This window comes from Gadus morhua, chromosome 8 (genome assembly GCF_902167405.1).
Source record: "Gadus morhua chromosome 8, gadMor3.0, whole genome shotgun sequence".
In the NCBI taxonomy this organism is placed as follows: Eukaryota; Metazoa; Chordata; class Actinopteri; order Gadiformes; family Gadidae; genus Gadus; species Gadus morhua.
The window spans coordinates 9,168,152-9,183,285 of NC_044055.1; the positions used below are offsets into that span (position 1 = coordinate 9,168,152).

At 44.5% G+C, this 15,134-nt stretch overlaps 2 protein-coding genes across 2 annotated transcripts; both read right to left on the minus strand.

Annotated features, from left to right (window-relative positions):
* Nucleotides 1-400: 400 nt before the first annotated feature.
* plk3 (polo-like kinase 3 (Drosophila)) lies at nt 401-10,311 on the minus strand. Its single transcript, XM_030363939.1, has 15 exons — nt 9,982-10,311; nt 8,802-8,909; nt 8,569-8,685; nt 8,036-8,165; nt 7,668-7,755; nt 7,198-7,293; nt 6,742-6,940; nt 6,113-6,239; nt 5,770-5,885; nt 4,673-4,793; nt 4,242-4,325; nt 3,253-3,415; nt 2,900-3,029; nt 2,641-2,754; nt 401-2,492 (listed from the first exon to the last, which is right to left on the minus strand). Exons 1-15 carry the CDS (start codon nt 10,198-10,200, stop codon nt 2,295-2,297), a joined length of 2,010 nt encoding a protein of 669 aa, XP_030219799.1. The 5' UTR covers nt 10,201-10,311; the 3' UTR covers nt 401-2,294.
* A 594-nt stretch (nt 10,312-10,905) lies between these two features.
* Nucleotides 10,906-14,438, minus strand: cacybp (calcyclin binding protein). The gene is made up of 6 exons (XM_030364157.1): nt 14,051-14,438; nt 13,016-13,226; nt 12,821-12,917; nt 12,633-12,732; nt 12,274-12,368; nt 10,906-11,874 (listed from the first exon to the last, which is right to left on the minus strand). The coding sequence occupies exons 1-6, from the start codon at nt 14,066-14,068 to the stop codon at nt 11,712-11,714; spliced, it is 684 nt and encodes a 227-aa protein (XP_030220017.1). The 5' UTR covers nt 14,069-14,438; the 3' UTR covers nt 10,906-11,711.
* Nucleotides 14,439-15,134: the final 696 nt, after the last annotated feature.

A 15,134-nucleotide genomic window follows, 5' to 3' on the forward strand; every position in this document is an offset into this window, starting at 1 on the left:
ATCGTTTAGGACCAAACATTGTGGGTTGGGGCCAGGACTCTGGTGCATCAATGGATACTGGAAAACCAGATGACTAAAACAAGGTTGAGGGACTACCTAAAATCAATAGGGGGATGGAAGTCAGGTGCTGGTCTGCTTCTGCTCAGCTACTTAATATGCATATCTAATCAAAACTTTAAATTACTTAATTTCTCAGGTCATCCAATTACCTTGAAATTAGAAAATGTGTCATGGTCCAAAGAAATAACAAGGTCCCATCACAAATTACAAGACGCCAATCTGAGATGTTAGATTAGCATGCAGTGTCGGAGGGGCAGCCAAGACAAACTGAAGGAGAGTAACTGATGAACATGTAGGTTGCCATTTTGTTTCAGCGATAGGGCACGAGAGAGACAACCAATTTAAATTTTTCAATAAACTTTATTCTTATCCCATTTTCCCCCAATACAATACATAAAAAGGTGATCAAATTTGAACATTTGTCTTGTGTCATATCCACAACACATTCAATAAATAAAAAAACATGTATAAATAAAAATAAATAAACAAGACATTATGTGCCAAAAATAAAGATTCCTCTAAACTGGCAGATGGCTTTCACAATGTTTTTCTTAAAAAAAAAAAAAAAAATCAAAATCAAAAAGATAATCTGCTTATAATACTTCCATTTAAGGTCACAGTTTAAGGATACAATGTAAACCAATTAGGGTTACAGTACGAGTACAATAGGTCATCGGCCGTCATCTCTCGATAGTAGATATTACTGGGTTCTACGTTTATGATACCAGTCGTTTTTCTAAAAGCTTATACCAGGTAGTGAGACTGTAGCGCTATTGGGCAACTCTATTTCCATCCCAACTCCAAGTACAAAACGTATAGCAACTGCCTTCGAAATCTGGGGCCGACTCTAGTTTGCATCCAGCACGACATACGCACAAGGGCCGTTATTGCACTTCACAAACATCCCCCAAAAGGCACTTATCTCCCCCTCCCTCCCCAAAGCTAACCAGCAGTTGTGTTATTTTCTCAGCAGTCCATTCCGCATGTGGCACAGACATGGTTCACCAACTTGAAGCTAAAATTAAATTAAAAGAAAGAGGGTTATTTTGGCATCTCTAGGTTTAAAAATTAATAAAAAAAAAGAGTGAAGAAAATAAATATAAATGTTTAGCTTTTCGAAATTAAGATGTATATAAAAAGGAATTGATCTAGTGCAAAAATTGTGTGACTCCCATAGCCCCTTCTGTATGCGGTGTACTAACGTGATTTGAAAGCAAACGTGACCACAGAGCAAAAAGAGAATCCTTTACATTCTCTCACACCTATTGGCATCACCATAAAAAAAATAATAAGGCTGGAAATGTTGCTTGTGCGAGTGAGATCCAAGACTACCGTAAGCCAACGCTTCTAGTGGCTGGCGAGCGGAGAGTGGGGGGAAAACTAGGGAATGAAACACAGATTTGTGTGCACCATGTTCCAGACCGTACAGACACCATCTGAGGGTGGGGGTGCCCTCTTGCTGCCCCCCCCCTCTTCCACACAGGTCCCAGGGAACCTCTTCACCCATGGGGGTCCCATCAGTTCACCGGTCCCCTTTGGAATAGCCGGACGCCCGAAAGACACCCAAGCCGGTAGGCCCCTCTTTTGGGGTTTGCGAGTGTTTCGGATGCAATCTCGCTTTTCAATGGAGATCCGACATCGGGAGAGAGGGGGAGGGGGGGGGGGGCAACACTACTTACAGTAGGTGGGTTGGCTGACAGAGCAGTCGTTTTCGACCCACGATGAGTGCTAGGGATTCGGGAAGGGGCATGGTTTAGTTTGGCCTCTGCCCAACAGGCAGCCTACTTGGTTCCAGGCAGACTAAAACTGAACCATATATAATGGTGGTTAGTCCCTTATAGTGTAGGCATCGAAAACTTCCAGGTGGAAAACTTCGAGGCTGAATAGGCACAAACCTCTCATTAGGGGGTTGCCACTTTAAAAAAAAAATATATAACTAAATAAAAACAGGCATCCACTTCCTGACTACAACTCCCAACATGCTCCCTCCAGGGAAAACAAGAACTTGACCCGCTTTCCAGGCACCAGTCTAGATAGAGCATATTGAGAGAAAAAAAAAAACACAGTTGAGGTTCCGATCCACTGCCTTTAGCAACAAAACCCCAAATAAACCCCCAGTCCCTTAAGAGGATCAGTACGTTGTTGGTGGGTTGGGGGGGGGGGGGCAGAGGGGAACGCGTCTCCCAGGCATCCATAGTTCAGTGAGCCCGGTAGCAGCAGCAGCGAGCAGCGGCTCAGGCGTCTGCGTGGTGCTGGAGCAGCTGCACCACGTAGCGGAGGCGGTGGCGCAGCTCTGCCGAGCAGCCCATCTCCGACAGCATGCTGAGGAGGTACGTGCAGGAGACGCGCTCGCGGCTGATGAAGGTGAGCAGGTAGGAGCCGTCCGCCGCCTTGCACAGGATCACCTTGGTGTGGTCCGTGTAGAAGTTCACCTGATTTGGGGGGGGGGGGGGGGGGGCAACGTTGGGTTATTAGTGGAGAGTTTAACGCAGGAGAAACACATTTTTTTAGTTTGTAGTCTTTATAAAAATGAATAAAAAAAGTGTTGAAAAATATTGTCGAGGGGTTGTCGGTTCGAACCTGTAGGGTGCCGTTGTTGAAGAGCATGACCAGCGCGTGGTCCGTCTTCACCCACTGCAGCAGCAGCGGGGGTGGGCTAGAGGAGGCCTGGTCCTCACAGTGCAGGTCTCCGCCCTGGGGTGGGGGCAACATCAGCTTACATTACATCACTGCAGTGTTTTCCCCGTGTTTTGAAGGTCAAAGTCAGTCTCTCTAGAAAACCCACTCAAGTCAATTTTTAACTGTAAAGTGTGCGAAAAAGCACTCCAATCGGCCTCACCTCCATCAGGTTCTGCTCCATATAGTTGGCCATGAGCTCCACGATCTGCTTCTGGCTGTGGAGCTGCTCGGGCAGAGCGCTGGTCTGGAAGGTGAAGTGTTTGTTGTTGGTCAAACAGTAGTGGATAGTGCTGTTCAGAAAGAAAACAAACGGCCGTTAGTTACGCCACATCATACAAGTCTCCAGGGCCAAATCCAAAATGGCTGTTTTACTCTTCCCCCCTCCCCCCCCCCCCCCAACCTGAATAGAGCCATTGTGCAGGTGGTCAACTGAATCGGCCTACAGACTACTTTTGTTAAACCAACGCCCTTAGGTCATCGACAAACATGGCGACGATAAGAGTAGACCCTTACTTGCGCTGGTCACAGAGGCTAAAGTGGGTTCCTTCGTTGAAGAGCACGCCAATGCTATGGTTGGACAGCTGGTAGCCAAAGCCGTATTTGTTTGAGTAATCGACCCATTTGGTCACCCACAAGAAGGGTTCGGGTCTGGACAGACACGGGGGGTTTCTTGTCGCTGGGGAGGAGATTAATAGGAGAGGGAAGGAGGGGGAGAGGGAGAGGGAGACAACAATGGAAGGTTAGAACACGCCATGCGCAATGTGATTACAATGTAGTAAGGGGAGATCGGGTCAGTTAATTTGGAACATTAAGGAAAATAAATGGTATGTAAAAGAAGGACGATTTGAAGGAGTCATTCCACTCGTGACTCAACACGAGTTAAGAGACGGGGGGGAACGGACCTAATTCAAAAATAAATAAAATGTATCCCCAAGCAAAGGAAACGAAAAAACTGGGCACCGGGGCAGAGTAAAACACTGACAATGGCTGTTTGTTATTTAGTGTAAACGCGACATTTAACACCCCCTTTTACTTCACTTGCAAAGCCACTCCCTATGCCATTTGTATCCCGGACTACTGGAGAGTCGCTTTTGATTCCACTTTCAATGCGTTACTCTAAAAGCCAGTCCCACTTCTGTAGCCCTGTTTTAGAATGTTGCAATCTCCCGTCCCTAGAGAGAACGCAATTACATAACCAAACTTTTCGCCGGAGAAGGAAGAAACGCATCAAGACAGCACAGAAGAAAAAAAAGACTCCCATCTGCAGTAAATCTATGAGAACCATTTTAAGCAGCATCAGCAAGGCCCCCGAAGAATGTATATGTACCAATAGAAGAGTGGTTGAATACTCTACTTGGTCAGGTTCAGAGATAGTAAATGCATTTACAAGATGTATATCTGTAATTGCTGTGGCTTATTCTCTTTTTTTTTTTATTGCATGTTGTTGCAGTGCGTGCTTCAATTCTGCAATGCTGGTAGGAAGAGTGAGGGATTTGGCCTACCTGCGGGCATGGCTGACAGGCATGTGTCGAGGACTTTAGCTGCCGATTCAGCAACAGCTGCAGGGGTGGAGCCATCCTCACACGCTGAAAGGAGAGCAAGGGGAAAGGAAGTCAGAAATGTTTGTTTTTTTTATTTCAAGTTGCCTTTGTGATACTAGCTAGGCAACGCAAGCTAGTGACCTGGTATAGGGACATGGAATGACAGCAACAATCAAAAGGAGGAACAAAAAGCCATTTGTCAAAGACATGAGCCATCCGCCAACACACAAGCCATTTTTACTCAAACAAAGTCATGGAACAAATGTAATTATAATCCACAAGCGGCTTATCAAACCCTTCAAAAGTAGAACGGCAACCATTGCAGAAGCAAACCTATGGAATGAACCCATGAGCAAATGGCATGCATTTTCTACAGCGCTGCTTTAACCTACGTTCTGCGCTGCTGGCCATGGTGCCCTTGAAGGAACGCGAGACAGACTTCCTGGACTCCTCCTCAGCCGGTGTGGGCTCCAGGGGCAACGAGCTCACCAGCTGACCGGCAGGAGAGGCCACCTGGCACACAAACACAATGCGGGTTGACAACATGCTGACGGGGGGGCAAAGACAACCTGTTTTTCGGGTCATGTGTTTACACTCAAGATAATGATTTGAAGAGAAGGGTCCACATCAAATCAATAAATGGAAGGGAGACTTCCTGATCGATTTACTTAATGGGATAATTGGGGAAGAAAACCAACTTAAACTATCGTAATGGAATCACAAGAGCGCTATAAATAGCCTCCCAGACAAGGGTGACAAGACACTGCCAGCTGCCATCTTGGCTTGCCTGACGCTCAATTAAAAAAATAAAAACATAAGTGCCATGATTCAGCAATACTGGATCTTTTTTTTGCTGGAAAATAAAGTAGGTCAGCTAGCTGTCAACACCCAGGTACTTTTTCACTTTATTTGTCTAGTAGCCAAAATAAACAAATGCCAAGAACAGCATATGCTTATTACACTGCAGCTTAAAAAACAAGGCATCTTGCAACTAAAAGCTCTCCAGAGAACAAACTACACATTATTTATCCGCAATTTCCCCAGAAGGATAAATTAAGTATTTCTGATTGGGAGACATTTTTTGTTCTTCCCATTGGTTCAATTTACTGGAAGCCAAGTGTCATTATCAAACGCCTTTATAATTTTGACTCAGTACGAGTCTAGTTACATAACATTTTTATACTAATTAAAAAAAACCGCTTCACGACTTTATTTCACACTATTTCCCAGAAAAACTGCCGAGCGTGAACGAAAAGGCAGAGTGGAGGTGTTAATTAAGAGGCTGTGCTGTAACCTTTGAAGTAACACATCTCCCGGTTTCAGAAGGGATGTGCGTGCGTCTGCCAACGCAAACACATCAGGTACTCTCCCTTCAGCGTGCAACGAACAAACGGCTAAACCCCGGTCGCTACGGAGCATAAAACCAACACCACTTTCAAATAAGCTTCTACCGCATAAAAATATAATGGCAGCAAAATAAGGTCATCACCTCGTTCGATCCGACTGTTTTGTAGCTGATCTGTCGACTGATCGAACATTTTACAATCCCCGACACCAGCCTGGAGAGATCCTTCTCGTCCTTGTCGTCGCATGGAATCTTCTCCGCTGTTGAATGAATCCAATCAATCAATCCACTAGAACGACGGGATCATAAACTACAACATTGACGTTCAATGTTGGCATCATCCTTTTTAAAATTTAGCTTACAGACCGTATTGAATGTCACGATGCATTTACAATCTTGGTGAGTCTACCAAAATAACACAAACGGGGGGGGGGGGGGGGGGGGAGTCAAATGGGACGTTGACTCGGCAACACAAGTAGGCCCTCACCTTTGGCTTTTTTCTTGCCGAAGAAACTCTTTGCCATCTTGGTGAAGAATTTCTTGGCCGGGCTGGGCGGATGGAGCTCAGGCACCATGACACAGCTGCTGGCGGGGAGCTTGTCTGGAGTGAAACCCTGCAAACAGAGGGGACAGAATGGAGTCAGCGACCCAGCACCAAGACAAACAACCAGGGAGACGGGTCGCTCTGCGTTATAAATAAATGATCACGTTCTTCTAGAAGGAAGTCTACAGCTGGGAGGTTAAGACGCAAACGTTCTCCAGGGTCTGCTGCTCCCATTCGGAAAACAAGGGCTTTCCGCAATTACTAAATAAATACTGCTGAAGTCGGAGAGGCATTGGTGGAATTGTTTCCAATTGCTAAATTCTTGAAGCTCACAGCATCAATGTTAGTCCCGTCTGAAGAAAATACCAGGACTTGTTCATTATCCCACCGATACTGTGCATATTTGGATTAAACTATGCTAGTCAACAGTTGGTTAGAATAGGCCAAAATTAGCGCCAGGAATCCTTCACAGGCTCCTAGCCAAAACGCTCACCGCAAACTAACTGAATATAGCCTGTAGAAATTCCTTTCTGGTGGTACAGAGAAACACAAAGGGCACATTTTTTGCATACTTTGGTGAAGAATTCGTGGCCGAGGATTTGGTCCAGGTTGAGCCGGTTGGCGGGCGCCTTCTGCAGCACGCTGCTGATGAGCTTCTGTGCGGCCGGAGAGAGGTTGGAGGGCAGGTTGTAGCGGACCTCCTTGATGCACTTATAGGTCTCCTTCAGGTCCAGCGTCTCAAAGGGAGGGTTGCCGCACATCAGCGTGTACCTGGCCGGGGGAAATAACAATTCTGTTAGTTGAGCAAACATTGCATTTGCTCAACTGAAATGAACATTTAGGAAAAAATATATATACTGAAATCAATGGATATACATATTTTTTTTAATAATATTTAGGTTTTTTTGTAGCTTCTTAAAAAAAAAAAAAGCAAGCAAATTAACAGTTAAGTAGCACAAGTGTTCAGAGAACAAAAAGACACACAAAGAACCAGTGTGTCCTCACACAGTAAATAACCAGAGACTCACATCACGCAGCCCAGCGACCAGACGTCAGACTCGGTGCCGTGTCCTTGTCGATTGAGGACCTCGGGTGCCAAGTAGTTGGGCGTTCCACAGATGGTCCTGGGACACAAAAGCAAAACTCTGTTTTGTCTGGTCATTGTTTGTACTGGATGACCTTTGGGGGAGGGACAAACCCACACACACCTGTGGTGAGAAATAAGTTCCTCAAGGCTTACAAAATGAAAGAAAGGAATTCTATTGTGTGTGGTGTGGATCGTGCGTCTGATCATTGAGAATAACACTAGGGTATATTTTACTAATAGCTTAGTAAATATCGACTCACAGATATAGTTTAGATAATGACAATAAACTTGAAGTTTTTCATGCTCACGCTTTAAGATATGGAAGCTTCAAACTGGAATCGTGTAGTTTGACAATGGGTATTTTTATACACATTGCATACTCGTACAACCGATTTCACGAACATAACTCACTTTTTCCTCATTTCCACAGTCTCCAGTTTAGCTGCCAGGCCAAAATCTCCCAGCCGCAGTTCCATGTTCTCATTGATAAAGAAGTTGCCTGGAACAAGGGGAACAAAGCCATGCGTCCAGTCAGCATTCTGAACAGGTAGCGCATACCGAACCCCCCCCCCGCCTACATTCAGGGCTGCCTTTACAACGCGCAACACAACGCGACATGGATTACACCACACACATTCCCCGCTAAATCAATTAAACACAACGAGCATCCCACATAAACTACCTACTGCTCACTTAAAGGGAAACTCGCCATTTAGAGCATGTCCCACGCCATGACAGAGGCCTGTGACCCCCGTAGTAGCGTTACGTGGGCTACATACCTAGTTTGAGGTCTCGATGGAGGATGCCTCTGTTGTGAAGATACTTTAGGCCCGATATGATCTGCCGTAGATAGTAGCGCACCTCCGGCTCCGTCAGTGTGTGCCTTGCCTTCCAGATGTGCGCCAAGGACTGTGGAGAGACAAGGATAGGGTGTAATGAACGTGGGGTCACACCTCCACCCATGCGACACACAGCCATCGCCTCCTCCCTTGGCATGAACCAGGCCGCTGGCATACACAACACGCTCACTTCCATGGGGCAGTTCCGCAAGGCATGCTGATGAATTGCTGAGGGGAGAGTGGGTATAGGACTTGAGTGAAATCAATCCTGCATTGGCGGACGGCCAGGGAAAGACTGAGGTATGCTTTGGGTGGTGGGGGGGGGGGGGGGGGGGGGGGGGATCAGAGGGGGTTCTCTTGCTGGCACAGTGCGGAAATTAATCATTGGCATTATTCAGTGAGAAACAAACCACGGGATAAAGGCTGTTTGGAGATGGAAAGGGGCTCCATAGCCGACCGCACACGGAACCCACCTTTCGACTGCAGAGCTCCAGGAAGATGTAAATGTTCTCTTGGTCCTCGAAGTGATGGGAGAACTTCACCACGTGCTTATGCGACAGGGTTTTGTGGAGCTCAATCTCATTCGTGATCTGTTGGCGCAACACCATAGCATTGGGATTCGAATGAGTGATACAAAATGGAAGTAGGGGGCCTCTCCAGCACCAAATATTTGCGTAGTTTAAGCATTGAAAAATGAAGAGCGTACCTTGTCTCTCTGGTGTGGTTTGGAGACCCGACTCTGTGGAATCACCTTCACTGCATACATTTTGTTGCTCGTCAGGTCAGTCATCTCATAGCATCGTGCAAACCCACCCTGGGCCAGACAAAAAAAAAAAACAGCCACGAACGGTCAGATTGGAAAGCAGCAGGTTGGAAATCTGCAATGACCCCCACTAGCATGGCTTTGTCTGGATCGATAGCTGACAACAACAACCAACATGATTAAAGCTCAATAGTGATGACATCGTCTTCCTGCAAGGCCCGACACAAACACAAGACAGTTCGAAACAAAGGGATTCCTATCTATCGATAGACAGCCCATTGAAGACAACTCACCTAAACGGCAGATATGACAAACGTTTAGGCGAGTCCAACATGACTGTTGGAATCACGTGCAGACACAGTAACTGAAGCAGACACAGTAATTGAGGAAGGACCACCGTGCGTTATCCTTAGTCATCGACAGTTAAACGTTTGATTAAGACTCTAGGAGGACCTATGGGGGGGGGGGGGGGGTGTAGCAGACGGATTTACTGCATTCATTAACCGTGAAATTGACAAGAGATTCTAAGCTATGCGGCAGGGAACAGAAGAGACTTGGCCGGCTGCCCGACGGAGCGCATCGGTGTCGAGCAACACGTTGGTAACAGTTGCTCCATCATCGCGCATCGCAATTTCATCCTGTAAATAATTCAGACAATATCGCGATTCTTCGCATTTCTCGGTTAGACAGGATGACGCTGTGGGAGGGGATGGCAAAATCAGTCGTTTTTTATACAATGGCTTTTCGATGGGTCGGCCTACGTGTGAGGGGCTATCATTAAAATCCCATTCGTTAGATACTAGCAGACCAGGGCATTGGGTCCCTACATTTACGCGAACGGCGGGCACACCTTGAGCTTGATTCATTCAGCAGTGACGCGCGGAGCGGTGGAAGTGTTTGGTCATGTCCAACACGAGGTCGTTCCCCGGTCTAAAGATCGCGGCTCTGGGGTACAACTATTTGTGATCCAATTGACGTCGTTCATTCATGTACGTTATCCATAGTCGTTCAAATGCCATTGACACGACTCGTCATTAAATGACAGCCTCATCCAACAATCCAATTGTGTTAATATATGTCGACAAAATAGGGTTACTGATATCAAAATCAAAATTAAGACTACCTTCCCCAGGAGCTTTCCTTTACTGTAGGATCTGCCCGTCTTTGGATCAGTCACCACCGGAGCGAGCTCGGGTTTGATCTGCTCGGTTTTATTCCTGTTGGGTTTCATCCTGGGAGCAGCTGGTTGTGGTGGTCCATGTTCCGGACAAGGTTTCAGTAAATCTGGATTCATGGCGTGGCACGAAAGGCGCTGAGCAGCGCTGAAACAACCGGTATCCATGTAGCGCAATTAGGAAATACTTATGTCCAAATATCCTTTTCGATTGTCCGCTCTGCAAATCACGCGTTGGTGGCAATCAACTCCAGTCCATCTGACTTGCCTGGGCAGAACGCTCTGGCGGATATATCAACTGGGAGCTGACGTCAGAGAGAGGGGCGGGTAAAAAGGTGGTGCACTTTTGGAGAAAGTCGTGGCGATTTGTCCAGACATATTCCCGAAGAAACAGCTGTGCAAACCCAACGCACCGCCCTCCCCCTCCAAGCTTGACTTAAAATTATGAATGAACCTTAACAAAGAGATAAAAGCATCGGACTTACTGCGGGATAGTCATTTAGCAGGCCTGGACGATTATAAATGATTCTAGCAACCGTATAAGCCCGCCGGAACAATGACAATTACTTAGGTTTGCAATAAAGTTTGAGACACGAAGAGGGTATGATATTCAAATATGCTATATTTTTTCATAGAAAATCCATTATACCAGAGAACTACACTAAAATCGATTACGCATGAGGTTACACATACTGGTGCGCAGTATTGGTGCGCTCATCATAGTACGTAACAGTCACTGTTGCCCCCTGGTGGACGTTATGAGGAGAAATATGCATTCAGATCTGAAATAATCAGACAACATCTTACCAAATAAGAACTGAATCACATTAATGGCCAGCAATTAGACAGAAGTCAACACAAAAAAGCCAGATATTAGAATATGGTGCATTGTTTTAATAGTAGCCAAATCATTTATGGAATGCCACAGGTTTTATAAACACCATCATATTTCAACAGATTCAAGTAGGATTTCATCAAGTTCACCTCAATACAAAAGGTAGTACTTGTGAATGAAGCAGTATATGAGCATTAATTTGCATTAAGCCAAGAGAGGACTGGTTTGAAGGAATGATAAGGGACTGTCTGGCACATACGGCGAATGGAAGGTTACTATGGATCACTACTAGGCCAATGTCCGGATTCAACTTGGTCAGAATGACAGCAGGTCAACTTTGACAAACATTAAAATGTCTGACATTTAATTTTATACATTTCTGGTCATGTTATTTATCAGGAAGATTGAATCATGATACATAACGGATGTATGTATGGATTTCACACGTTTTCCTTATCTTGGGATATGTGCTATTCACTGGAATGAATTCTTCATAGCAATGTCATCACTATCATATTTGCATCCCCGTTTTCATTACTATGAGATAAAACGTACAGTTGGAATAAGCCATGCTACCATTTATGGACCACATCAATGATGCCACACAGAGAGATGCGAACGCAGACCCAGCCTCAACCCAAATCAAAAACATCAGTTTCATGTAAAAAAATTAAATAAAAAGAAAACAAAATGCAATCGTCGACACATGCATCCGAATCTCAAACGACAGCAAATCCAGCTTCCGACCTTACAGGTCCATCACGACCCCTTGTGTGACACGTCGCGTTGCCGTGGAGACCCAGGGAAAGGGAGGGAGGGAGGGAGGGAGTAAGAAGAGCACAGCTCAGAGGTCCATCATGTCTTCTCCTTTGAGCTTCTTCTCCTGGGACTCGGACCAGGCCTTGTTGATGGTCCTCTTCATCTCGTCGTCCCCGTCGGAGTAGATCTTCTTCAGCATGCTCATCAGCCCATCGCTGGGGTCGGCGGTCTCGTTCGGGGCCGGCTTGCTGTTGGAAGAGGAGGGGAGGCGGGTTAGTAGAGGCTACGGTGTGTGTGTGTGTGTGTGTGGGCCGGTGTTTGGTTGTCAATACGGTAAAGGACTGCAGGACGCTAGGGGCTAAACGGGGCCAGTAAGGATAAATGTTTCAATGGTAGCACAGACCACATCCACCTGAAGATTAGACCCACCTTCTCTAGTGACAATTAATGTGCTGGTAATGGATGTAGCTGGCTGGTAGCCTACATAATTAGCCCAGAAATCGTTTCAAAGGGTACAAAAATAAGCATAACACATAACACAAATATGCACAATTACCATAATCCTCTAAAGACACATTAAACTTAACAATGACTGTTCAATTATTTGGCTATAGTGTATTACATAAATACAGTAATTATCAGCTTACTCCTTGTCTTTACTCTGCTTCTCAATCTGTGTTAGACACTCCCATTTCTTCGATGTCTGTTTCCTGCACATGATGAGTAGCATGTCCGTCTTTATCTGTTGGGATAATAAATCAATTATTTTAGTAATAAATTAAATAATGACATTACAGGCAGTTACGGAAAGAAAGCATTGAAATTCCACTGTATAATAGATATGTGGTGTCAAGATGAAAACAACAGATACAATGCCAAAACAATAGATACAATGCCACCCAGTGGACAAAGTATGACTTGCATTTGACCAATGCCAAACCCAAATGATAAACAACCTTTATCTAAAATAACATTTACAGACTAATTTAGAAGGGCTCGTAGTCACCTTTTTACAGCTCTCCCCTGCATCGATGGGGCTCAGTAAATTTAGAATGGTCATCTGATGATTCTTTCCGTCCAGATCTTTGACCAGAACAGAGAATGACCTGTAGAAAATCAAAAAGTTAAAAAGCGAAAGATGCTTCAGCTTTTTGAAGAGACTCCTTTAAATCTGCAAAAAAAAGTGCAACATACCTTTCTTTAAATTCAACCCCCACATTTTCTGCTGGAATTGTGTGTACACCCTTCAATGTGAGGTAAATCTTGACAAATTTATCAGACTGGTCCCACCCTGAAATGAGAAGACAGACAGTGAAAATGACTTTTAGTCTCAGGGCAACCCTTGGAATTAAAAGTCCAATGCAAGTCCAAAGAGTGAAAATGACACACCGTAGTTAGTGATTTTGACGGTGTATGCTGCTTTGGTGGCAGCTGTGGGGTCTGCCACTCTCCTGGCTTGTTGCTCCTTCTGTTGACGTTTAGCTGTGATCTCCTTCTCCACCTTCTTCTGCTCCTCTTTCAGCAACTCCTGCACCCTCTTCCTCTCAGCCTTTGCAAGGAGAGAACCCAGCTCCTGCAAGTCTGCCTCCAGTTGGTTTATCTAAATTGGGGTCAACAAGGTACCAAACTTCATGACAACAGCACTGAAAAGACAACAGTCAGCATTGGCATTAATGTTGTTGGCAGGTGCGAGATTTCCCTAGTTAACTGATTAAATAAATTCACTGACAATACTGTTACCATACGCTCTTCATATGAATATATTATAAGAGGTACTCCTGATTTACCACTTGCATAACCATGTGCATCATAAGACCACACAAGTTAAAAAAATTCGTTTATCATGTTTAAATAAAACAATTATCATAATTACGGATCATTATCATCAGCAACCAAGGTAAAACAATTTCACTGGTTACCTTAAAATAAAGATTATGAACGGTATAATATAATATATAATTTAAAGCACTTAAAAGAGTAAAGAGTATAAAAATGGTATAGTACAGTACTATGGAATAACCAAATACCAATACCAATGGCTTTTATGCTTCGTGTTGGAGTGTGTCTAATTATCGAGCTTATAGCTCCAGAAATATCGGAGTGGGGTAGCAGGATATTCTAGTTAGTGTGCCGCCAATTATTCCTAAGAGTCAAACTGCATGTTAACCACCAATATAAAAAAAAAAAAACACAACCGTTTCGGACATGCAATAAGGATATCAATTAAAATCCCAATCAGTTGAACGATAAAGAAGATCAACCTCACTTTCGATCCGAGTGAGATCAAATATGACAATTGTATGTGTCGGTCGCTATCAATGTGCTAGCTACCGACCGCTGTACTGCGTCGTATTATACTTCCACAAGGAATCACTGTTCAGTTTCTCTATCCACATATTAAGGAGGCATAACAACCAAAGGTACCTGTTCGGTAAGGTCCATTGCGGTTTTGTTGTGATGTCCTGTGAAGCTAAACTTTCCTTTTACACTTTTCTGCAGTAACCTTCCCGATAGCCAAATCTACTAGCCTGGGAGTTACATGAAATTACGTCCGACCGACTCCGATTTTATTTAGTTCCGCATGTACTTGAACCTCAGCACACTAATAAAGTTAGACGCATGTAAAATCACAGAGACAGACAGAGAGAGAGACTGAGAGAGCAACAACCACCACATGAAGAAACCTAGACTGCTTGGTTAAAAAGAGTGGAAAAGAGTTAGTGCACCTCTACCGAGCCTGCTGGTGCTGACGCTGACTAACACACATCAACCTGAGCTAACACGTGAATCAGTGCATCTCGGTCGAACCTCTGTGCCAGCTGGTGCTGCAGCTGACAGACACCAAGCTGAGCCAACACGTGAATCAGAGGCAAATCCTGACCCAGTCCACATTCTTGCAGTGGAAACAGGAATATAAAGGACACAGAATGACCTCGCTGCTGCTGAGGGATCACCGAATGTGGTCTTGTGGTCACTGTCAGGCAGAGAAGGCTGAGACAAAGGAGCACTTCCTTTTTTATTTACATAAAAAAGACATTTTAAATCCACCAAATTACAAATATACATTCTGAATTTTGCAGACATAGAACATAAGGACAACATTGCAATTTTTCTTGGTGAAGGTCCTTCTGCTGCCCTGGAAGCGCAAATGTCCTGAAGTGTCATAACCTGAGAGATTCAGTCTGACTTTGTTTATAACTTTGTTGGTGTGTAAAACACACATTTTAATCTTTATTTTCTAAGATACTAACATACATCCACATTACTGATGTTGCTTAATTATTTGTAACCAATCTGTTATTTGTGCAATTATTCTTGTTTAACTTAAATATTTCTTTGTCAATACTGTACTCAAACAGTCATGCTAATAAAACACTTTTAATTTAATTGAGAGAGAGTGAGAGAGTGAGAGACAGACAGACAGACAGACAGACAGGGAGACAGACAGAAAGAGAGACTGAAAGGGAGACAGAGAGAGAAAGACAGATAGACAGAGAAAGAGAGAGAA

Excerpts from the sequence above, each read along its gene's own strand:
- plk3 (XM_030363939.1), bottom strand. The coding sequence starts at position 10,200 with ATGGATACCGGTTGTTTCAGCGCTGCTCAGCGCCTTTCGTGCCACGCC. Across the intron at positions 8,686-8,801 it reads AACCACACCAGAGAGACAAG|ATCACGAATGAGATTGAGCT; the intron begins GTACGCTCTTCA and ends TTGCGCCAACAG. Across the intron at positions 7,756-8,035 it reads CCATCGAGACCTCAAACTAG|GCAACTTCTTTATCAATGAG; the intron begins GTATGTAGCCCA and ends CCCTTGTTCCAG.
- cacybp (XM_030364157.1), bottom strand. Across the intron at positions 12,918-13,015 it reads CGTCAAAATCACTAACTACG|GGTGGGACCAGTCTGATAAA; the intron begins GTGTGTCATTTT and ends TTCTCATTTCAG. Across the intron at positions 12,369-12,632 it reads CAGGGGAGAGCTGTAAAAAG|ATAAAGACGGACATGCTACT; the intron begins GTGACTACGAGC and ends TTATCCCAACAG.